We start from the raw sequence: 24,906 nt of genomic DNA, 5'->3' as shown, positions 1-24,906 counted from the left end.
GTTTATCAAAGGGCGTCGCAAAGAAAGTGAAATACACGCCATAAACTGGGGTAAGATACTTGCAACACATCGATCGATGAAAAATGATCACTAAGGACATATAAATACTTCTAAAATCAATATGAAAAGAAGGAACAATGCAACAGAACATGGGGAAAAGACAGGAATAGGTGTTTTTATAAGAGGGAACATGAAAGCCCAATAAACATAAGAAAAGATGAATAGTATTTGTAATCAAGAATTGAAAATTCATACCTAAATTACGTGTCATTTCCTACCTTCCAGAGTGAGAATTTAAAAACCTGAAATATCTTATGAAGATGTGTAGTAAGGGAAACTCTTGTACATCATTGGTATGAGTATAAATTTGTACAATCATCTAGGAAAGTATTTTTGTGTTATTTCGTTAAGTTAAATATGTGCCCTCTTAGGTATATAGGCTAATCTAGTGAAATTCTTGCATTTGTGCCTTAGGAAATATGGACAAGGATTGTATTAGTTACAAAAAGCTGGAAACAACCCAAATGTCCACTGACAGGGAACATCTCAAATCTCCATAGAGAACTGTTACAGACTGTAGCGTATTCATTTATATCTACATATCTATCTATAAACGATTTACAGCAGTGAACATAAATGAACTATAGCTTCATGCGTCAACTTGGATGAGTCTTAGGAACACAAAGTATAAAAAGCAAACCACAGAGAACAGTATGAATATGATTATTTTATGTGAAGTTCACAAAGCTTGCAAAACTAAATGAGACAGTTGGGAGATACACACATGTGTGGTAAAACTAGAAGGAATGGCAATGTTTAGGGTGCTGGTTACTCCTGGGAGATGGCGTGTGGGAGGAGAATGGACTCATGGGAGATTGGTAATGCTCACTTTTTTTAAGCTAGGCTGTGGGTTCACGGGTGCTTTATCATTGTTCATATTTATACCTATTACAGATATTAGAAATATTCCTCTAAATGGTTTTATGTTTAATAAAAACAATATGTAAAATAAAATACTTTTGTAGTCACAGTTGAGTCATTTCTGGAGCACAGAAGGAGAGATGACAAATTCAAAAGAAGCTGTTATCAGGGAATATTTCTTTTCATTAAAAGAAAATGGCAGGTAAACAGTATCTTTTTTCTTTTTTTTCCCTAGGAAGATTAGCCCTGAGCTAACATCTGCTGCCAATCCTCCTCTTTTTGCTGAGGAAGACTGGCCCTGAGCTAACATCCGTGCCCATCTTCCTCTACTTTGTATGTGGGACGCCTACCACAGCATGGCATGCCAAGCGGTGCCATGTCCGCACCCGGGATCCGAACTGGCGAACCCTGGGTGCCGAAGTGGAACGTGCAAACTTAACCGCTGCACCACCGGGCCGGCCCCAAACAGTATCTTTTTCGCACACTGTTCTCTAACTCCAAAACCCACTGCAGGCAGACGCTGATGTCACATGAGTTTCAGGAAGAAGGTGAGCCATTTTATAAATACATTTACGTGATGCTAAGCAGGCATATCCAGCTGTTACGCAGCTCTTAAGGTGATGAAGTTAAAAAATGTCCTTTATTATAATAGAAAATATATTTTATGGAAATGGGGAAAATTTACATTTTTATGGAAGCAGGAAAATATTGTACTTTTTCAAGAGCAAACTTGATCTCCTTCCAGATTCTCTTAATTCGACTTTCAGATTTTTACTGAAGCACTAAGGACTACAGTCCCTTCCCTCCAAATGTCTCTTGATTTCTTAGATTCCCTGCTTCACTGAGCTTCACCAATAAATTATTTCATATTCTCATTATTCTTTGCCTGTGTTTTCTATTTATTTTCAGTTTTTAATTAGATTGTGTCCCTAAGAGCTTTCTATCAGAGATTTATTCTGGTATGAAATTTTTCCATTATGAAAATTTTCCGTCAACTTTATTAGACTATTTTAAAAACTTAAGAAGTCTTCCTTTTACATCAGATCCCTTAATATTTTTAATCCGTTCTTACACTTTTCCTTAAAAATCTGAATGTCATTTGTGTTTCTCTCATCTTGGCCTTCTTGAATGACTGAAGAAAAGCAATCAGACATAATGATTATGTTTTTATTTTCTACATTTATGGATTATGTTTTGTCTCTCTCTTTTTTTTTTGGTGAGGAAGATTGTCCCTGAGCTAACATCTGTGGCAGTCTTCCTCTACTTTGTATGTGGGACGCCTGCCTCGGCATGGCTTGATGAGCAGTGTGTAGGTCCACGCCCAGGATCTGAACCTGCAAACCCTGGGCCGCTGAAGCGGAACATGTGGAATTAACCACTATGCCACTGGGCTGGCCCCTGGTCTCTTTAGCTTTTAAGACATCAGCATTAATTGATGTTGAAAAACAATATAGTAATTAAAGTCAAAACTTGCTACTCTCTACTTTTTTTTGATAAAGTGAATATTTCATGTAATTACCATTCACATGGTTTCTCTTGGTATTTATTCTAACCGCACTATTCTGTTCACATTATATTTTAGGACGTATCTTAACATCTAAGTCCCTCTTTTAATATTGTAAGTCCCTCATAAATTAGTACCTCACTCTATTGTCTTAATAAAAAAGTCAATACTACCTCCTGAAAAATTTCTCAGACCCTCCCAGCAACTCTGTACAGTGGGTATTGTTGTTCTTATTTAATAGGCACTGAGGTTCAACAAAGTGAACTGATGTTTCTAAGTTTAATAAAGCAAATGCACCAGGTTTGCTTATTGTGGAGGTTTGCTTATTTTTGGAGTAGGGCTGAAGCTTTAGTAGGGCTCAAAATAGTCATAGTTTAGTAGATCTTTAAATTCATTTATTTAGTTACTCTTGTATGCTTCTGATACGCAGGGTCCTAGAACCTCTCTTTTAAATAAAGCATCTAACTGATCTTCTGAAAATGAATTTCTTGTCCTCTCCTCTGTGTCTAGACTTTGGCTTGTGAACCTGACCCTCAGAAGGAGCCACGATTTTCTTTACAACTTCCTGACTGTGATCTGCTGTCAGCCCATTCTACTTGGAGGGAACCCATGGACCTTCTCAGGATACCTTCTCAGGATAAGGACGTTATCAGGATACTTGCCTGATTGGACTTTTGTTTCATCAAGTGGAAAGAAAGTATTTATTTAACACAAAAATTGAGTAAACATACAATGCTTTCCAAGGAGGGAAAAAGGATCCATATTCCATGGGAGTACTCATTAATCACTCTGAAAGTCAAACAGTCTGATTTGCCAAAGATAGTTCTCACTACTGCAGGTGCCCAGAGAGCCTAGCGTGAAATCATCTACCTAGGACTCACATTTGGGATGTGTCTCTGTCTCTCACCAGATCCATGAAAGAACCCTGAGGGAGACGACCACTGGCATTTCTCTCGGGTGCCTGGGATATCACTGGGATGCCTAAGGTCACGCTTTAAAAATGTCTATCTGTGCCATCATTTCTTAGCCTCCCTGGGGTGAGAAGGATGTCTCACACCCGTGCTGGCCCCCTCTCTGACACCCACTCTATCTGGTTTTCTCTGTATTCTTAGCAAAGCCTTGCACCACTAAACAGGCACACACACACCATCACTGTCCTACAACCAAGACGAACGTAAAAGACCCAGGAAAAGTCTCAGGTGCAGAGGCTGACATCTGGCGCATTAACTAAGTGTTCGAGAGTAGTATTATTTACATCCCTAACCCAAGGGCACAGTAATTCATTGACCGTTACATGAAATGATTTTTCAGCATCACCCAGCTCTTTCGTAGTAATTCTGAGTTGAGCAATTTTACTGTACTGGATTTAATCTAAGATATCCTGCCTTTACCAGATCATCACCTGGCTTTTCCCTTCTGTTTCTGAGCATGAAAAAGGGAAAAAAACTTACTGTGTTTTCCAAACTCACTTGATCAAGAAGTATGTGTGTGTATCTAGTTTGGGCATAGAGGAAATAATGCATTAAGACTGAAGGTGGGGGAATCCCATTAACAAGGAGAAATGCGCCTGTTTTAAAGGCTGGGAAGAACCTGGGACTGGCTTCTCTTCTTCCTGAGTTTATTTTTAATGATAGCCTGTGATGTCTAGTTCACATACTTTTCTCAGAAGTCTTGGAACTTTACAAACCAAGCTATACTACCCACGGAGTGAACAGCTGCCATATAAGCATCATCTGCATTGATATTTAAGATTTATATCTTAATTTTATCATGAAATTTCCAAATTGGTAACCCATATTTTATCCAGTTTATGCATTAGTTTAAAATAATCAAACCATTGAGTCATGCAAATATTGATCAATCCTGGTCCTTGCTGAAATAATTTAAACACCTCTGTGAATTAAAAGTTATTACCAATTATTGATAAGCACTAAGGAAGGTGGAAAAGATTAGCTTTTTAAATGATTACATTTGATAATAAACATGAAAACAAGATTTGAATCAATTATGTGCTATGATCAAGAGCAATTATTGATCTTTAACTGTATAGATATAAAATATTTGTCTGACAGTAGATAATATGAGCACCTTCGAACTTAAACACTGTCATCCCATTTCTTGACGTGGAGATGGTCACCCCCAGACAATTCTCCACTAGTGCTGTAAAAACCCATGAGTGAGAAAAACTCAAAACATTTGAATATCAGGTATAACCCATAAAAAGCAGAAAACGTCTTCCATCATCCCTGCCAAGTTCTCATCCTTATTTTAAAGATTGGAGATAAAATCAACCAGTAAAATCTGATCCATGGAATTTCTATGACTCTCAAGTGGCTCATTTTCTTTGAGAATTAAATGTTAGAAATATATATACTGTAGTCCAAAATAAACTAATCCATATTATCTAAAATTGCCACAGTAATTCCTTTCGGACAGCTTGTACACAGAAAGAATAGGTTGCTTTGTAAAAACGGCATGGGAAATGATGAAATATCGCTTATTTTTATAATCTTTGACAAGAAGTGAAAATACTATTTTCTGAAACCCAGGTAGACGACTCATTTTTATCACCTGCCAGAAGAAAAAGCATCTTTCATAAAATTGAGCACCTGCCTACAGAATTCTACATCTGTGTTTACATGGATTTAAGGACCTCAGGTAAACCATTGGAACAGAATGGAAATCTCCTCAGACAAGATCAAGCGGGGAGTAACCAAGCCTGAGCTCCACATGTCCTACCCGTGTCACAACAGCTTCCCTCTAGCTCAGTGTTTCCCAAACTTCAGCTTGTACCAGCTTCACCTGAAGGTGAATCACGCAAACACAGCCTGGTGGCCCAACTCCTAGAGTTTCTGATTCAGCAGGTTTGTGGTATGGCTCGTGACTCTGCATTTCTAACACCTTCCTGGGTGATGGTGATGACAGAAACCACACTGAGAGCTACTGCTCTGGCTTAAATCCTATAAGAAAGAGTATTCTTTTTACATAAGATACTCCTATATTTAGGCTTCTATGCCTTGGGAGTATTGTATAGATCGATCAGCCATTTAGACCATTTGTTCAAAAGTGTGGCCATCGTTTGGAACCCACACAGGCCACCCCTGAAGTCCACGGGGTGGGGGTGGAGCCGTCCTCTCTCATGGGCTCTGGTGGTTTCACCTGTGGCCTTCACGCTGTGTTGCTTCCACCTGCAGTGCAAGGATTAATTTTGGCTTATTTAACTACTTGTGAGTTGGCTCTGCAGCATGTCAAGAAAGTGGCCTTCTGGGGCTGGCCTGGTGGTGTAGTGGTTAAGTTTGAATGCTCCACTTCAGTGGCCCAGAGTTTGCAGGTTCAGATCCTGGGTGCGGACCTATACACTGCTCATCCAGCCAGGCTATGGCGGCATCCCAGAAACAAAATGGAGGAAGATCGGCATAGATGTAAGCACAGGGCCAATCTTCCTCACCCAAAAAAAAAAAAAAAAAAGAAAAAAAGAAAGTGCCCTTCTGGTTATAAGAAAGCTGGGAGTCAAGAAACCATTTGAAGGCCCATCCTAAAACCATACATAGACGGGGTAAGAGGTGGCTGGTGTTGCATCAGGGCAGGGCCAAATTCCAACTTGGATACTTCCCAGTTGTTAAGGGATTGTGAAGGGAGGAAGAGAAACAGACACAATTTATGTTCTTTCTACTTTTGCACTGTGGATGATTCACTGACCTGGGAATGAGAATCAGAGCAATGGTAGACTTGGTGGTGGGAATAACAGATTCATTCAGTTTTCCAGGAGCAATTGGTTGGTGAGGCTCAGCACAAGAATCTGAGCTTCCAGAACACAAGAACCACAGCTTTTCTCTATTAACTTCAAGAGCAAGGAGGGAAGGCAGGAATGAACTCTAGATTTTACTTATAATAGCTAACTTATTACGTGCTTACTAGTTGCCATTTTACAGACAGAGAGAGAGACTGACTAATGTTCTATATTGTTATTTTGTTTTGTATCTTTAGATGAAGACTCAGTTACGCATTAATCGGATACCTCAAAGTAACTGTTACGTTAAAAAATTACATTAAAATATTCACCCTCAACTTACCCCCTAATTGGAAAATTTCTGACTGCTGCCCTTTTTAAAGACCACGTGTATCCAAAAAGCCTCGTCCCCCTTTCTCCTACTGCTTCTGTCTGCCCAACATCAAAGCCCAAAGACCAGTCAGCACAAAAGAAATATTTCCAAAGAAAGACAGAACCATTTGATTAATAAACATGGGGAAAAAAGCATAAGCTCAGAATAAATTTCCAAAGATTCAACTTCAAATGAAAACTGAATCGTCAAAGCATGGAAAAACTTATGGCGCCATATTTCCGTTCCAAGCTATTTCTTAGACTTCTTTAGATTGTTCCTGTTCTTTAGTTTGCTCTTTAGAGAAACTATATGCCTATATAAAACCCTATATGGAGATTTGTCAATTAGAAGCCAATAAGCAGGTAAATGAGAGAGATGATAATTCTTAAATAATATTTCGCCAAACCTTTAGAAAATTGGATCATGAAATAGAAAGAAAGCAAAACCTACGTCAAGTCTGTTTGCTTAATAGCACACTTCAGCCCTCTTCCAAGACCACAGTCGGTTTTTCTTTCAAAATTAAGCAATTCTACAAAAAGAGACTGTTCTTACCCTCATCCTCCCATTCCTTATGGCTGGGCCATCCTCTGCCAATCTCAACACGTACAAATCCATTTTGTACTCCCTTCCTCCACGAATGCTGAATCCAAATCCTTTGGCTCCTTTCTCCATGTCCACAGTGAAATAGTCAAAATCCTTCGGGGTTGGGGAGAAAATGGAATAAAAAGTTGTTTAGTATCAGAGAAGCTTCTGTGATCAGCCCTTCTGCTGTCTTCTCTTTCGCAGCTAACGTCTTCCCAATGACACTGCGTTGTGAGAGGAAGTAACCTGACTTCACGGTCTAGCAAAATGCAAGACAAAACCCCAGAGGTTTGAGCAGATCAGACCCAGTTTACTGGGTCATTGAAAGAAGTGCTCTGTAGCTTCTTTGCTTTCGTATTCACCAGTTTACTTGGCAAACGTGTAATTATCGCATGTAGACCTGAGGGATATTCTCTCTCATTTGAGTTTTCTCATCGCTGCTGTTGAGCCCATAAATAAGTGTATCAGAGTCACGAGTGTGTGTGTGTGAATGACAGGTTTGCTCATTAGAAAATGAGGTTTAATGGGGTCTTTGAGGTACCTGGGGCTGCCGGTAGTCTGACAGAGGGTACTGCCTGGTGTCGGGGGAGTGCTGCCTGTAGTCCAGCAGGGGAGGGTGCCTGTAGTCCAAGGGCGGCGGCTGCTGGTAGTCCAGTGGGGGCTGCCTGTAGTCAGTGAACGGAGGCTGTCGGATGTCTGGTTTCACATCTTGCCTCGCTTTTACTTCGGACCTGTAACTAAATAGATCGAAACGGGACTTGCTTTGGTATCTCAGCATTCTAAGGAGACTGGAATGATCGCATGACCTCCAGGCCCTCGTGGGCCACACCTCTTGATGGTCCTTTTCCGTTTTCAGGAGCATGAAAAGATTCAACACATGGTAAGCATTACTTTTAAATCGTTGACAAATGCCGTATGGTATCCTTTTCATTTGGCTCCTTAAGAAATCAAGGTAAAAATGACGGTTCAACCAGAACTTTGTGGAAAAGGATTATGGATATCCCTCTTTGACATTGGCTGCTTAAAAACTACAACTGCAGCAAATTTAGGGAGCTAAACACTTAACTATACATCCCAAAATATCAGTCTGTCTTAACACCAGGAAACCAGCTCTCTCCATCTCTCTCTCTGTGTCTCACACACGCACCATTCATTACTTCATGAAAACATGATCGCAGTATTTCTGAATACTTTACAAATACATAATTAAAGGCTGTTTTAACTTGCTAGGTAGGATCTTTTTGAATATATTACAGAGGTTATAGGAGAGATAGTAAGGTATAATCACCACGTACAGATCAGGTAGAAAGTCACTGGGTCATTGCTAAGAGGAGAGACACATTGTGCAGAGTTTAACTACGAGACCACAGCTAATGGGTTAATGTCAGATACTACCATGGGCATGAGGTGGAAGGGAAGCCAAGATGTTTATGTCCAACGTTTGTCTTTTTCTTGTTTCTCGATATTAGTTACTAATAAAATAAATACAGAGACTGGTATGAGTTGTTTAGTGCTCTTTTGTGAATCCAAACTGCTCTAAACTGAGGAGATTCCCAGTTCCAAAAGGAGATTAAAATAGCCAGTGCCTGCCATTATGGGATCATGAGTAAGGTAAGCTGAAAAAGTTTCCCCATAGTAGAGAAGCCACTTAATTCTGTGGTTCATTGCCAATTGCCACAATGATGGTCTATAATGAGCTACCCAGGGATGTAGGAAGATTAAAAAATACATTCTACACAACAATAATTTTATCTAAAATTAATATGGAGGGTCTGGGGAATTGAGAAACTATTTAGTACCAAGGAAAAACTCAAATGTGTTATGAAAACAGGTTCAAAACCAGTAGAATTTTTACCTATAAGACTAGATTTTTTTTTTTTCATTTTGCTGGCTGATGATGGTCTCACGGATGCTGACTAGTATTAAATATTTAAAACAGTCATTCACCTGAACAATTTCCATTAGCATAATCTAATATTTGGTGAGGACACACTGAAAGTGGATGGCAGCCGATGTATTTATTTGGGGTTTTTGGATGGAGGTTAGTGATGTAGTTATTTCAGTCAATGCTTTGACTAGGTCCCATTTGTTACCTAACCTGCAGAAGCGACATACTCCTTCTGTGAGTTGCCCTCTCCCCCAGTGAGAGTATGCATGCTGAGAACAGAATTATTTAAAATATGCTTTGAATGAGATGCTTAACTATGCAAATGCATGAATTAAACAAAAGGAATTGAACTGAGTGACATTTGTTGGTGCGTGTGGGTTCCTTTCTAGAAATAGCTTGCCTGATGGTTTAGATGTCACTTGGTTTTAAGTTCCAGCCCCGTCACTTTATTTTCATTATTGGTGTGATATGGATATGAAATATCCATCATGTGCTCCGTTTCTAACCAGATGTGTCACGAGATACAGCAAAAGAGGGTGAAATGGAAGAGTCCCCCCGAGATGACACGAAAGCTTAGAAATAGGAATGGGGAGAACTCGCAACAGCTGTCATGGAAGCCTACGTACATTCCAGCGCCCAGACTTCATTCTACGCCAGGGCCAGGCGTCAGGATTTTGCGAGCTGCACATTGAACAGCTCTTTAACAAGAAAAATATGCTCAATTTTTTATGAGTGTTGCTAACTTTTAAGTGACAATACCGGATAGGGCAAAAATTATGTTGTTTTGAATTTGTGAAACACTTTATTTAAGGAAAACGCAAGATTATTGAAAGATTATTAACCTCTTTCAAGTTCCTTTACTTAAGTAGGAAGGTCATCAGTATAACCCTTCATAGCCATTAACTCCTTTATTAAAGTGACTTTAGAGATGATAAAACTAGATTGCTAACAGTAAATTCTAGCAGAATTTTATGCTATAAACAAGTTCCAGAACCAAGAAACACTGTCCATGTGGCAGGGGATCTTATGGCGGGATTTTGCCTTATATGAGCCTTTCAAGAATTCCTTCCAGCCTTAAGTATCTAGGGTTTAAAGTCTGTGAAGGAAATCTACTTCCAGGGCTCTTCCACTGACCTCGCTCTTTAAAATGCAGTCAAATATCAACTACCTTTGCTTGGGAAGGTGAATTCTGCTATTCATATTTAGTTTTGGAATATTTACATAATGGCTCTTCTGTTGTTTTCAACAAACGCTTCTCCTTGAATAAGTGTTTTGCTTATGCCCATATTAAAATTATTTTGTGTTTCCTGAGCTCACACCAAAAGAATGTTACGGGACAGAGAAATGGGTAGAGGTATGCGGGGTGTCAGCTGGAAGCCAATCGAAGAGTAAATAAGACAGGATAAAATATTCACTCATTCTAACTCAAAAAATGAAAATTTGCAAGCAGATTGTCATTTTTTCTTGTCGCCCTTTAACATGGGAGCTGGCTTAGTTTGACATGTAGGTGGGAACTTCTTGTACAAATGAACTAATAAAAAATTCATACAGGGCTGGCCCAGTGGCATAGTGGTTATGTTCACACACTCTGCTTTGGTGGCCTGGGGTTGGCAGGTTCAGATTCTGGGCATGGACCTACTTGTCAAGCCATGCTGTGGTGGTGTCTCACATATAAAATAGAGGAAGATTCACACAAATTTTAGCTCAGAGACAATCTTCCTCAAACGAAAAGAGGAAAATTGGCAACAGATGTTAGCTCAGGGCCAATCTTCTTCACCACAAAATAAAAAAAATAAAAATAAAATTCATACTGTGTGCTTGGCATACAAGTTGTCTTGGAGACATCTCTAGCCTAGAAAAAGGTGAAGAATTTTCCCTCCGATACCATGACCATCTTTAAATGCAGCTAGGAAAATTGTTCTAGTTTCTGTAAGATTATTGGATCTCTTGATTCCTATGCAAATGAGCCACCCACTAACAATGGAAGAGTGGAGCTGGGAATCCTGAGTGCCAGGAGAAGGCCCTAGGACTGGAGCGGGCCCTTCCCAGGCTATTAATATTACTGAAGCAAAAATACCCAAGAACTCTAGGCAAATTTGTTTGGTGATTATAAAACTTTGGATCAGCTCAATCTGTTAACCCCAGAGTTAGGAAATATTTTATTGTGTATTCAGGCAAAAAAATGATCCAAACACCACTGCACCTGTGATGGGGCTGAATCCTGGTTGCGAGCTAGTAGCAGATGGGGACAGGACAGTGGCCTCACCCAATCGTCATTCTCCCCACTGAACTATGCACACCGGGGGTGACAGTGCCCTCCCCAAGGCTAGAAGCAAGAGCCCATCTCAAGGGAAAGGAGACTCTGGAAAGGAGAAGATGGGACTGGGGCTGGGAGGTTAATCAACAGGGGCAGAGCCAAGAAGAAGAGTCTGAAGCTGGCCCAGGGCTGCTGGAAGGCTCAGATCCTTCCTCCTGAGGCTGAAATGAGTCCTGGGGAAAGCGGGTGCAATCTGTCGAAACGACACGCGGTGGAAGAGAACACATCTGGGGCTTATTACCGAGGGACCGGGGCTTGCTCCTCTTATAGATCATCAAACTCTTACCTCTAGCATTTGCTTTATGGGGCTTAGTCGCTTTTCCTCCCTGGAATATATTAAAACCATAAACAGCTGAGGACAACAGACATTTACTTTTCTATGAGAGCGAATGAGGGACATCAGAATAGAACAGGGCTTTATGGAAATGACACCTGTGGTGGGGGAAAATATTTGCTTGGCTACCAGGTGAGTGATGAACCTAGAGAGTTCTGGGACTCAAAAACTGGGTGTCACTTAGATCTTCCCCAACGGGGAAGGCAGGAGATGGGAAGCAGATGTTCAGAAAACATTAGAATCGTGGAAAAGACTGGCGAGGATTTCGTATTCAGAGATGTCCCCATGGGCTGTCCTGTTTTTCTCCTTCGAAAGGGAGAAAACAACGTGGGAACATGTCTTCTTGCCCGTCTCTAATGGCTCAACCTAACCCAGGCTCCCCATTACACACAAGTCACAATGAGAAGACAATGTTATCTTTATATGGCATCCTTTTTTTCTGGAATTTCAAAGTGCCTTATTCACAGAAGTGCATGATGTGGAATGAAAGAACCTCACTAGATCGTGGGTGGGCGGAGATAAAAGTGAAACGCAGTAAAAATGCTAACGTTCATTAATGCTTTCAAACCCTTCAACATTTCCCCTACTCCATACCCTCGTTACTTTCAAGCCATTACCTTCGTGGCTCAGTGGACACTGGCAGCCACTTCTAACTGCTTAACCTGCATTCACCTTGACCAGCCTCCAGTCTTTTCTCTGTGGGGTCAACTGAGATGGTGGAAAGCAAATCCGATGATGTCAGGCCTCAGTTTAAATCCCTCCAGTGACTTCTCACTACACTTAAGATCAAAAAATTTTTTTTTTTTTGAGGAAGATCAGCCCTGAGCTAACATCTGCTGCCAATCTTCCTCTTTTTGCTGAGGAAGACTGGCTCTGAGCTAACATCCGTGCCCATCTTCCTCTATTTTATATGTGGGACGCCTACCACAGCATGGCTTGCCAAGCGGTGCCATGTCTGCACCCAGGATCCGACCTGGTGAACCCTGGGCCACCGAAGTTGAACGTGCGCGCTTAACTGCTGTGCCACTGGGCCGGCCCCAATATCAAAATCTTTAACTTGCCTACAGACCTTGTAGGGCGGGCCCCTACCACCCTCACAGGCTTCATCTCAAACCATGGTCGCTCCCCTTAATCTCCACTATGTGGCCTTATTTCCCTCTGTCGTGCTTACCTGCTCCCTCTTGCCAAAGGGCCTTTGAACATGTGCTCCACTCTGTCTGGACTCACTTTAGTGTGCTCTTCAGCTAGTAAACCCCTGCTCATCTGCAATCGCTCATCATTTCTTCAGAAAAGCTTCTCTCATTGTGAAGGACAGACACTTGTATTTGCTAATAAAACCACATTTATAACATACACACAGTCTCCAAATCACACAAAGGCACACATGGCAATTTCCACTTTATGAGAATCTCTCTCCTGCCTGTGTCCCGTCCTGTCCCCACTTCTCCCTCTCCCAGCCTCCCGCACCTCTCAGGATCAGAAAAGCCAGTGGAAACTTTACCTATTTTCATGTCCTTGCAGCTGAAGTGGCTGAGGAGGAGCTGGCTGGGCGACCGGACTGTTGGGGGTGGCCGGGCTAGGCTGGGCCAGGGGGCTCTGCTGGGCCGAGGGGCTGTGCTGCTGCGCCATGGGGCTCTGCTTCTCCGAACTGGGCGCCGAGGCTGGGCTGTTGAGCTCTGCAGTGGGGAACCAAGCGTCAAATGTAGACACACTGGCATCTGATGAAGGGCAGAAGGTGGCCGGAGGTGGAAACTCTGCCTTGGCAGATGGCTCAAGGCTCTGGTTATTTCAGTGTCTGCTAGGCCTTAAGACAGCAGCTTTAACTTCTCAAGCTCCAACACCACCCCCAGAATTAGTATTCTTTTGTTAATTCTAACGGTTTCTGCACAAAGTTATAAACAGATTCTCTTGTCTTTTTGTCAAAAAAAAAGATTACAATAAAGAAAAATCTGGGAAAACTATGAAACAATAATTCAAAGGACTGAGCTCTAAAATATACTCTATTTTCCCAGCATTGCTGGCCGAGAGAAATCATTATAGCCGCTGCTGTTTGGTTGTAACAAGAATCTTACCACTATTCCAAAGTTTGGGAAAGGAACTAACCATAATAAAAGAAAATGCTTTGTGCTGTCTTTTCTCAGGCTCCTTGTTAGCCTCATTGCCTAATTACTCTCCGTACCCGTGGTTCTCCGGGAAGAAGAAAGAACCCTGGACAGAGGAAGGTTCATAAACTTGTTCTCCGTCTAAACTCCATTTTGGCCTTTCTTGTAATAGCATCAAATTTTCAGCTGAAATTATCTATATTGGATTAAGGGCTGGACGTATTTCAGACTGGGAGAATGGAGACGCAAGTCAGAGTTTTTGTGAGCAATCCTGCTTAGAGTTAATTTCCATTGAATGTTTTACACATAATGGTGTCTGCAGATAACGGGTTCAAAAAACATGGTCATTTTCTCGTCTTTTGGTTGGGTGACAAAAGGGAAGTGATCCCTTAGCAATCCCTTATAAACCACTCTTCTCCTTTCTTTTCTCACGGCCCAAATTTCTAAATTTCTTCTCCCCTTGCTTCAGGGTTTCCCAGCCTTGCCACTGTTGACATTTTGAGCCAGATTATTCTTGGCTGTGCAGGGTTGTCCTGTGCGTTGTAGGATGTTTAGAAGCATCCTTGCCCTCTACCCATCAGATGCCAGTAGCATCCTCACCCCAATCACAATCAAAAATGTCTGCAGACATTGCCAAATATCCCCTGGGGGGACAAAATCACCTCACTTGAGAACCACTGTTTTATGTTTAAAGTCAGGTAGCTGTTTTCTGCCTGCTTGTGAGATAGTCTCAAGATGGAATCAGGAGACTGAATGAAACCGAGGGAGGGGACCAAGGTGAGTGAGCCTTATCATTCTCCATGTGGGACACCGTGCTCCACTCACCAGTGAGCTCCAGCCCCTGAATTCTCCAATATCACTAATGAGCCAGCAGCTACGAACTAGTAGCGATCCCGCTGTGTCTGGAAATGGTGAGTTCCTGGGGAGCTGGTACTCAGAGCTCCATGGCCCCTTGAGGCATGGCTGTGAGTTGTGATGCTTACACTCTTCAAGCCTCAGGGGGGAGTCCTTGTACACAGAAATTCCAAAGGCTAAGAGGGAACTTTAAAATTCGTATCAGATGCAACATTTTCTAAATGAGCTCTCTTTATACCACGAAACTTCCTCAAGCTTTTCAAAATCAATGTGACTGAAGAATCCTCCAGAGCTGAACCATTAACATGAATACATTGTGTGTTTTTTTTTTTTCCTTCAGATTTGTGATTCTATCCTCTCTGTTGAATGGCTTCTGGCTTAATATAATCATAAAAACAGTGATCCCAGGCCCATAGGGAATGATGGAATACCCCAGTGTCTTGGGACTCGCACTATTTATCTATGATGTCACATAGCTTGCTCTCTGAATGAAACTGGCACTGAGTAAACAAGACACGGGTTGCAGGAGAGTGTCCATTTTTGCCAAAGTGTAAATAACAGTCAACCTCTGAGCTCTGATATCACCCTGATGGCACCAGGTGGTCTCCCTGCTCCCCGCTCGGGCACTCACCCTCCTGAGGAATGATGCGAAGGGTCACACTGAGGCCCGCATCCTTGATTAGCTTCACGATGTCCGCGTGAGGCATGTTGATGATAGACTGGCCGTTCACTGCTAAGATCCGGTCTCCCACTTTCAGTTTTGCACAGCGATCTGCAGGACTCCCATCAATGATGCGTCCGATCTTATGGGGCACAGCTGGAAAAATCCCCAACAGAAATAGGCGTCAGTGGCGTGACCAATACACATTCTGTCTTTGAGTCCCAGCCCCACAGGAAACAAGGCAATGTCGGAATGCCTTCTTTTGTCGATATATTTGCCCTTGAAATCCCAACCATTCCTTTCAGATGTGGTCCTGTGCATACTCCTGAGACCAGAGTTTCTAATTCAAGTCCTTTGCAGTGACAGGCCAGTTCCAAACATGTGGACCAGGGCCTCTCTACCATTGGGGTGCACCATCCTTGCCCTAGGCTTAAAAATATAGCTCTTTGGGCCTTATCCCAGACCTTGTGAATCAGAATGTTCAGGCAGGAGGTGAGGGTGATGCGTTTTTAAGAAGTTCCTCAAGAGATTCCAACACATACAAACTTGTGAGAACCCCAGACATAGAGCACTGTGCCTAAAGAGCTCCTGCTCTAGGGGCAATAATACGCAGTTCCAGAAAGACACAATAAGTACCGGGAATTTAATTTCTACCCTTTTCTATTTTACTGAGAGAGGGAAACAGGAAAGGAAAGACATATATATTAAAATGGGCAGTAGCCAGCCGGTAAACACGTACAATCAGCTTCCCACTCATCCACTAAGCGTTAGTTTAAAAGTTGATGTGGTTTTCAGATCTTACCTCTTCTGTCTGATTTAATGTATTAGGTGGTGTTGAGACCCTGTTAATATCTGATACATATGTATTTCATCAAATCTAAGATGCCAGCAATGCAAAGACACACCTTTATTTTATACACCACAAGAAAGAAAAAAAAACTGCCTATTAAACAGGGACACTCCACTGACTGTAGGATGCTCTCTAGTTTTTGAGATACTAAAATATGGAAAATGTGCACGGAATTGATGAAATATGGCATATGTCTCTTTGAAACAATGAAACCTTCTTTTTAAATTGTTTATTTATATGTGTGAGGAGAGCCAGGTACGTGGGGATATAGATTTTCCAGCAGGTTGACTTCTAGTCAAGTCCATGGTTAAGTGCCTGCCAGGTTCGCTGTTTCCGGGGTCAGACATCAATAGCACACAGTGTCCTGTAAACTCTCTCAAGGAACTTACAAGCTAGAAACCTGTTCCCTTCTCCCTTCAATATAGAGAACCTCGGCCAGGACATCACCTGTCAATGACTGGTTGCTCCCTCTATGGAGGTGAGGTACTGATTTAATCCGCATAAAGTCAAAGACACACATTCACTATGCTCTGGGGGCACCCGCTCTTGAACTGTCAATCCACATATGCCTTACAGCGAAAGGCAGAACACAGGCTCACAGCCCTGGGAAGGAAGGACACTCAGTGAGTTAATGAACCAGCACCTTGATCATATTTCTGTTGTGAAAGGTTATAGACAGCATATGAAAATATTGCCTGAGCCTGTCTTGGAAGTGAAACTCATCGTGTTGGAAGCTCAAACACGTTTTGATTTATCACAGGTGCTAATGGCTTTATTGAAGAACACTGACTTAAAGGACGCTCATGATCATCTTGGAGTCTTAGGACAGTATATTTCTCAGGTAGAACTATGATAAGAAACATAATAAGAACTCACTCGTTTACTTATTTTATAAAATAATATGGGTATTGCAAGGTGTATGGCCTTCAAACACAACCAGAGTGAACTTTCCTTGCTGTTTTCGCCTCGTTCCATGTTCAACAGTGTTCCTGGAACAGTCAGTAAAAGATACGGTCTCCCTGGCCATAATGTGTATATTGTTATCTGTTCTGTGACCTTTGGAAAGATACCTAACCTCTCTGAGTTTTGGTTTTGCACCAATAAAATTGGGATAATAATATGTTGACTTCACAGGATTCTGGTTCTGAGAATTAAATGCTATCGTATGTAAAGTGACTAGAAGAAGCTTGGCACGTAAGAACTGACCTATGCATATTAACTTTTCTTTCTCTCTTTCTATTACTATTACCTTTTTAATGTTCCTGATGTCACTATTGATGTGTGCGCGTGTGCTTGTACAGAGGTACCAGCTTGAATTCTGTCTACATGGGATAAACTTGTAATACTGCTCAAACGGAAGGAACGCGTTGCTTCCTACAGAGCAAAATCCCCTAAGAATCAACACAAGAAAACAGCTTCACTTGGGAAAGAGAGATGTGTTTTGGGGGATTATATAGTCACCAGAAGAGGCCAAGAATCCTGTTTGTTTTTCTCTGGTTTCACAAAAAAGATGTTGCGGGTCTCCATAGGAAAACACCAACTTGTAAGTAAGAGTTTATCATCCAAAGAGAAATCAGCATGATACAGATCTCTTCATTTTCTATCTTGAGCCTTACACTCACACACACAATTATAACCACAGTAATATATATAATTGAATCCTTCACAGATCATATGAGATACCTGATAGTGTTATCAGTGGAAGGAACTGAAGCATAAAGTGCAGAGCAATTCGCACAAGATCGCATAGGGTGACCTTGGGTTTAGAATCCTAGTCTGTCAGATTTCCCAGGGTTTGCACCTTACTGTGTCCTCTCTCCACTCAAGCACTTGGTTCATGAGCGTCTGTGCTTTTATTCTGTGAGAGCAGCCTGGCTCTGAGCAGGGAATCGTAAACACTTCACCCATGGCCCTGACCCAGGGGAGGGTGGGAGGCAGGCACTTTGCTTGAAGTGGGTTCTCTGTGGCAGCTGTCTTTGATAGGCAAGGCGTGAGGAGGAGAGGAGGGGAGAGAAAGGGAGAGGAAAACTGGACCGCCCCTCAGATCCTATTTAGCTGGGACTTCACATCATAGTGTCATTCCTTTATTTGAAGTAATTTCTTTGCATATTAGAGACACTCATATTTGAAAGGAAATTTAAAATATACTTTAAAACATATACAAATGGTATTTGGATGATTTGCTGTTTTGAATTGTTCTTGTCTCTGCTCCCTTCCATTACTGCAGATCATCTAGAATTTACTGGGCATAAAACCCCCAAATGTTTCAAAACATAGATTTCACACACATACATGCGTGCGCGCGCACACACACACACACACAATTCTATGTGCCCAACAGCAATAAGTTGTTATTGGTTAATTTCCAGGCACTGTGCTAGGCACTTATTTCAAATCCTTACAGTAACAGCGTGCAGAAGCTGTAAAAGTGTAATAATCATGCCCATTTTACTGCTGAGAAAACAAATAAGTATCAAACCCAGGATTCAAACCTGTACCTATGGCTTCAAACCTCGGGGTCACTCCCTCCTTTTTTGATATGTGGTAGATTGAAAGCTATTTGAATTATGAAGAGCGAGGGAATGGCTTAGAAAAGCATGCTGCTTGATATTTCAAGAGGAAAGTTTCATTGTAAACAGAATTATTTGCATATGGTGATAACTCTTAGTTTCAAGGCCATTTTCACTTTATTAGGGGAGGTAGAATAAAAACTAAAATAAACAAATAAAAACCAAGATAAAAGAATGAAAACTAAAATAAATTCTATGGCAGCCACACAGAAGGATGGAGCGGCTTACATAAAATCAGGAATGAGTACACAATTTACAAAAATGTACATCCAGTAACTGGAAGTACCTGACATCGTTTTATTAAAAATTGTTTTCTATTGGCATTTACCTTAATAGAAACAGTACTCGAAACTCTTGGCAGCCAAAGACAGCCTCACTTTTTCTTTACTAGCATTTTCCTGACATGTAAGTACATCGAATGTTGATGTACAAATCATTGACAAGGGTGTGCTCAGAAAGGATTCGCTCTCAAAACAAGACGCAGTTCCATTTGCTCAGTGATAAGGTCGACAGAGCTTACGACCTAAGTGCTGTCCGTGCATTGTTAATGGAATCACAGAGCATGGAAGAGGCCCTGACCTTGGTTTCTATTATTGGGATGAATGGTACTCATTAATTCTCTGAGAATTGATGACTAAGGCAACTGCCAGAGCACAGTCCATTTAGACTGCATGCCTTGCAGACATCACCTGTCAGGCAGCAAGACAAATCAAGTCTTTGGATCAGTCTGCTTAGTATACACCGATATTTGGGAAAAGGTGCAATATGTCATGTGACTTTGGACACACTGACATTTGGGAAGGAGGTGACGTATTAGTAGTTAGAAATTTTCCTTTAATTGCAAATCACGTAACTTATGGAAAAAGAAACCTATCTTTTCCTATTCTTGCCTCGTTTCTGGGTAAAACACTTCTGTACATTTTCACTGCACTACGTTTTATATTTTCCTGTAGACGAAGCGACTCTTCTGGTGCCACTCAACATGGCACACTTATTTTAGTAGGAATATTCAGAGACAATCAGTTGGACTGGATGCTCTCTAAGTTCATTCTAGAGACTTGAGTTCTTTGGGTCTTTAGCCACACCACTACAGGAAGCAATGATCCTTCCTTTTTGCTGTTGAGTTCTCTTCTGGGACCTTCATAGGGTCCATTGAGGTTCCTTCAGCCATTGGTCAACCAAGGAGCTCGTGTTGAGTCCTACCTTGGGTGAGTTCCCATCAAGAAGATGGGATGGTTGCCTGAAGGACTTTTCTGGCTTTGGGATGGATTCGTCCCAGAAATTTTGGTGATGGACTCTTCTTGAAATTCTTAGTTGCACCATCCTCAGGGAAGAGAGTAGTAGATCCCTCATCACTTTTTTTTTTTTAATATTTCTTTGTTGTTTTATGTGTATTTTATGTCAGAGAAGGAAAAGCTTGAGACATGTTTTCATTTAATTATCTCCTTGTTAATAGATCCCACAAAGCAGAGTTGTATTTGAAGGAAAGCGTTAGACAGGGAAAGTAGATTCTGCATCAATCACGTCAAACTTACAAGCGAGAAGTTTCTGAAATGAGCATGACAAAAATAAATACTTCAAAGGCAATCAATAGCATAAACTCATTAGCTCACAATTCCATTAATTTGTGAAGGTTAAACAACATGTCATGGGCTTAAGGTAAGTTGGTTTCCATTTAGAATCTATGACCTGATATGAAAATAAACTTTTTTTAATTGGATGATTCCAGTTGACTTTCTTAAAATCATCTGTGAAAATTATTTATGCGTAGTTTTAAAATTGTGGGTCGGGGCAGGAGAATCAATTACTGCCTCAATGATACACTTCTGCATAGCATCTTCTGAGTAATGGGCTCCATGCTAGGCCCAGTGGGGAAGACAACAATAAAATAACACATGATATTTGCTCTCAAGAAACTCCCAGTCCAGTTGGGGAGACCAGAGATAATCATATAAACATACTTAAAACACAAATGGCAAATCCATGGTAAAGGTGACATGCAACAAAGGTAGCGAGGAGGGTGAATTTCTGAGACCAGGTGTGAACTCAGGGTGGTAAGAAAAAGGAAGGTCATTCTGGGGAGGAGGGAGCATAATGTCCCTAGGCTAAGTGGCAGCTCACTTAGTGCAAAGCTCATGGTGGTCAAGAGGGTTCTACCAAATCCAGGGAGGGAGAAGCAAGGAGCGGATGCTTTGTCAGTGGAGTCCCTTCCACCCTCACAATTACGGAGATCCCAGATAAGATGCTTTTGCCCAGATCCTCTAGAGGGACACTGCACATATGGGAGCAACAGAAGAGTGATTGTCACAGAGTGTTCCCATCTCTGTAACACATGATGAAGAATCCTCATCTGTTTTCCTTCCTTCGGAAACCTGTATCAATTTTGCTTATTTCCCATCTTTCCTTCCTACCAGTCCCAAATGAGCATGTTCTATGGTGACAAATCCATTCAGCTAGATGTTGTCCCTTCCTGGAGTGTGACACAGTGTCCTTCGAAAGAGATTTTCTTGGTCATCAGGGGGCGAAGATGTGAGAAAAACATGGGTTTGGTATTTAAAAAAAATTGTGGTAAAATTAAGAAAAAGCTGACTGTATGACTTGATTTCCTCTAGAAGTCTGTGAAATTAAGCTTTCCAAAAGAAAACATCTTCCCTGAAATTCATAGCCAAATGACTTGCAAGACCCAAAATCGAGCAGCTGGTGTTTTAAGGACCGTGTATTCCAAAAGTGCACTTTTTTTTTTACCCCCAGCACCCATGAGTCATTCTCTTGTGGCTGAAAGTTTAGTCATCCTACAGTTGGTAATAAGCAGATGGTCAGATGGGAGACTGGGAAGAGGGGCCCAATGGCAATTTGGGAGGCCAGCTATACTCATGTTTCCAAGGCCAGAAAGCACCATATAGAAAGTATTAATTATATGGCTGGAGATAAGAAGCATTCATCAGGCATATCTTATCTGGTATGCTTTTATTTTGCTGAAGGTGAATTGGTAATTGAAAGAAATCTCATTGCATTAGGAACTGTAATTAGCCATTACTTGACTGTTCCATCCTGGACCATACAGCTGGGTTAAGATGGTTTTCTTGTTTGGAAAGTTTTGGTGGGCTTGTAGGCACAGGACCAGTTTCATGGGTGTGTGACTTGTGTATTATGCAGGTCCCCATGCTCAAAAGGGCCTCAGGTTTGTTTAATGGTCTGCTCTTACCATCTTGACATTCTTAATCGTGTTGGAACGAGGACCTCACATTTTCCTTTTACGCTGGGCCCTCAAAATAACGCAATTGATCCTATGTAGATATATCCATAATGCATTTCCTCCTCATATTACTCTACTGTTTTTCCTGTCTGGAATGGAAGATGTGAATGAGAATGTGGCATAGCTACCAAGAGAAACTATCACAGAGAGGCAGGAAGGGGCAAAAACAATCCCTTTCTCTTGTGGGTGCATTTCCCATTCTCACGCACATCACAGAAGAGGTAGTCCAAATAATTTCTGCTAAGTATGTTCTCAAAGACCCTTGATTCTCTGCATGTTGATTCAAGAGGCCTAAAAATTACCTTCGTCCTCTTATTCTGTTGTGAGAATTATTCTTATGCAGGAAGTCACTCATTACTGAGTCATCTACCAAGCAAATATTCTTTTTTCTCTCTCTTTAAATAGGCTTTAACGTATACCACCACATTTCAAGGAGTTTGTGTGTCCTTTTGATATGATTTATTTCCCTCATAATCTGACAAAATGCCTAGACATTAGAGTGGCAGGAACGAAAGAAACTTCAGAAGAGTCATGATCCTCAGATTTGTAGGTGGCCAGAAGGGTGTGTGTGTGGGATGCGGGGAGCTGGAGAGAGAGAAGGGAAAAACAGTTCCTTTTCTAGATACTTAAGCCTTTATCTTCTGTAGAGACAATTCGCATTTTACTGTATATCCCAAGAAGTCACCTTTCATCTTGTGAATTTCTAGGTGGCTGGGACATTCTTTTTCACCTGTTTTAGGCTGAAAGTTGCTGTAGAAAATCTGGTCCCACTAAGCTTGGTTTTGTAAACTCTACGTCACCTTATTTGATTCATTCTTTCATTTTGCTGGAACATATCCTACAGGATCTTCCTAAGAACCCATGCATGGGAGAAAGTTATTTTTCAGTATTTAATGTTTGAAAATGTCTTCATTTTTACCTTCTCATTTGGTTGAATTCTAGCTTGGAATTCTAGATGGCATGAAATTCTAGATTGAAAACATCATTTTTCCTCAGAAATTTGCAGGTGGTGCTCTGTCGTCTTCTAGCATCCAGCGTTGCTACTGAGCCGTGTGAATCCATTCAGATTTTTGTTCCTTGTATGAGATCTGTTTTCCTTTTTTCTTTTTGGGAATGTTCAAGAGTGTCCCTGTACTTCTTGTGCTTTAAAGTTTCGAAATGCTTCTTTTTCAGTGTGGAGACTTGTTTCCTTTAGTTTTGGTTTTGGGAACTTTCATTGTTCTGTTTCTTTGATAACCATTGTTCTGTTACTCTGGTCTCTGGTTCTGGAACTCTTATTAGTCAGAGATCAGCTTCCTGGATTGATCCGATAATTCTCTTATCACTTCTCTCAGACTTGTCTCTTTTTGTCCTACTTCCTGTGAAGTTTCTTTTACTCTTTGGTTGTTTACATGTGTGATTACCCTTACAATCCTTCTATTGAATTTTTAATTTCAGGCATGATGTTTTCAATTTCTAAGAATTCTTTCTTTAATCATCTTATTCTTTTTTATAGCATCTATTTTTATTTTATGATGGTAATATCTTCTCACATCTCTCTGTATATACACGAGACAGTTTTGAAGCTTTCTTTTTTTCCCTGAATTATCACCATTTCTTCTTCTTTCATTTTAGTTTGTTGCCTTGTTTTTTTATTTTAAAAATAAAAATTTCACTTCTGGTGGTCATGGTTTTTGGGTTCCATTCTGTCTTGAGCTTTCTAAGTTTGAAGCGCTCTGAGTGTCTAAAGAAATGAGCGACTCTGAGCTATCCATTTCTCTTTTGGGTTTTCTCTATCTTGCAAGATGAGTTCCTAATTTTTTGTCTTTAAAGCATCTTCCCCACTCATGCCCATTCCTTTCTTCTTCATTTACTACCATTTTATCGGTGTCTAAGAAACAGGATGAAATAAGCATGTTATCATTTTACCACCTTCAATTAGAAACTGGACGTATCTTTCGTAAATTTAAACAGTATTACAATCAGTATTTTGCTATACCAGTTAGAGATTTAGAATGTACTTGGAAAAAAAATTGTCAATAATTTATATGGCCAAACTTTGTCTCCTTGTAGCCCTGACAGACAAAAATATAAAGGACAATTGATTTCTTTTCAAGAGTTTAAAAAATGTCATAAAATTACATTTCATCAACCCAGGTATTGGGTTAAAACTGTTCAATAAAACCATACTTTCTTTCTCTCCTGTGTATCTCTCGACTGCCTTTTGAGACTTCATACCCATCAATGTACCCAGCTTTCAGTAATTTCTCAGCAGGCCCAGTAGAAATGGTTGATAGTTACAAGCAGGTGTTGCTGACAAGTCATGTTTCTCATTTTTACGGATTCATTTTTATGGATTCAGTGTATTCCATCTCTGCCATCTCCTTTTTCCTTTTATAGCTTCTGAAATTGTGTTTTGTAAAAAGTCACTTGGCTATCTTCACACAGTTTCCCTGTTACAACAGGTAAATGTCAAAAGCAATCAGGTGCAATATCAGCTTTTCATTGTATTCCCCTAAGCCCTCTGGTAGATAATAACTTCTTGCAATATTTTTTTAATATAAATGGAAGCAGATACTAAACCAAGCAAATGATTCCTCCTGAGCCAGCTGTCCTTTTCAATATGTTATCCAGAAGATTACATGAATATTTATTGGCTCTTCAGTTTCTCACAGAAGCCAAAGTTCCACTAAGAGGGTGTATCATGTTTTAACTTGAAATAATGCAATTTTGCATGACTGGATAAAACTCAATAAGAAAAGGCCCCCAAGCAAAGTGTTTGGGACCTAGAAGATCCTGATCGTATATCAACTTTGAAAACAACTTGCAGTGTGACCTCTGAATGGCCAAATAAATCATGTCAGAATTTCCTTATTTGAAAAGTGAAACCATCACTGCATATAGTTTTCCTTTCTTATCCTATCACACAAATATTATGCTTTTAAACTTCATTTGGATTTCTGTTTATGTGTATTTTCTCTCAC

At 40.8% G+C, this 24,906-nt stretch overlaps 1 protein-coding gene across 2 annotated transcripts in view; it reads right to left on the bottom strand.

The window, feature by feature from the left end:
- The window catches only part of MAGI2 (membrane associated guanylate kinase, WW and PDZ domain containing 2), a 1,189,042-nt gene that overhangs the window by 40,624 nt on the left and 1,123,512 nt on the right, over positions 1 to 24,906 (bottom strand). For both annotated transcript variants that reach the window (XM_046668813.1, XM_046668814.1), the window contains exons 16-19: positions 15,238 to 15,423; positions 13,151 to 13,325; positions 7,652 to 7,847; positions 7,081 to 7,224 (exon numbers count right to left, since the gene is read on the bottom strand). In XM_046668813.1, coding sequence (XP_046524769.1) covers positions 7,081 to 7,224; positions 7,652 to 7,847; positions 13,151 to 13,325; positions 15,238 to 15,423 — 701 coding nt within the window. The remainder of the gene's footprint in view (positions 1 to 7,080; positions 7,225 to 7,651; positions 7,848 to 13,150; positions 13,326 to 15,237; positions 15,424 to 24,906) is intronic.

This window comes from Equus quagga, chromosome 8 (assembly GCF_021613505.1).
Source record: "Equus quagga isolate Etosha38 chromosome 8, UCLA_HA_Equagga_1.0, whole genome shotgun sequence".
NCBI classification, from domain to species: Eukaryota; Metazoa; Chordata; class Mammalia; order Perissodactyla; family Equidae; genus Equus; species Equus quagga.
Note: the sequence above shows the minus strand (reverse complement) of the source record. Positions and strands in the feature narration are given on the sequence as shown.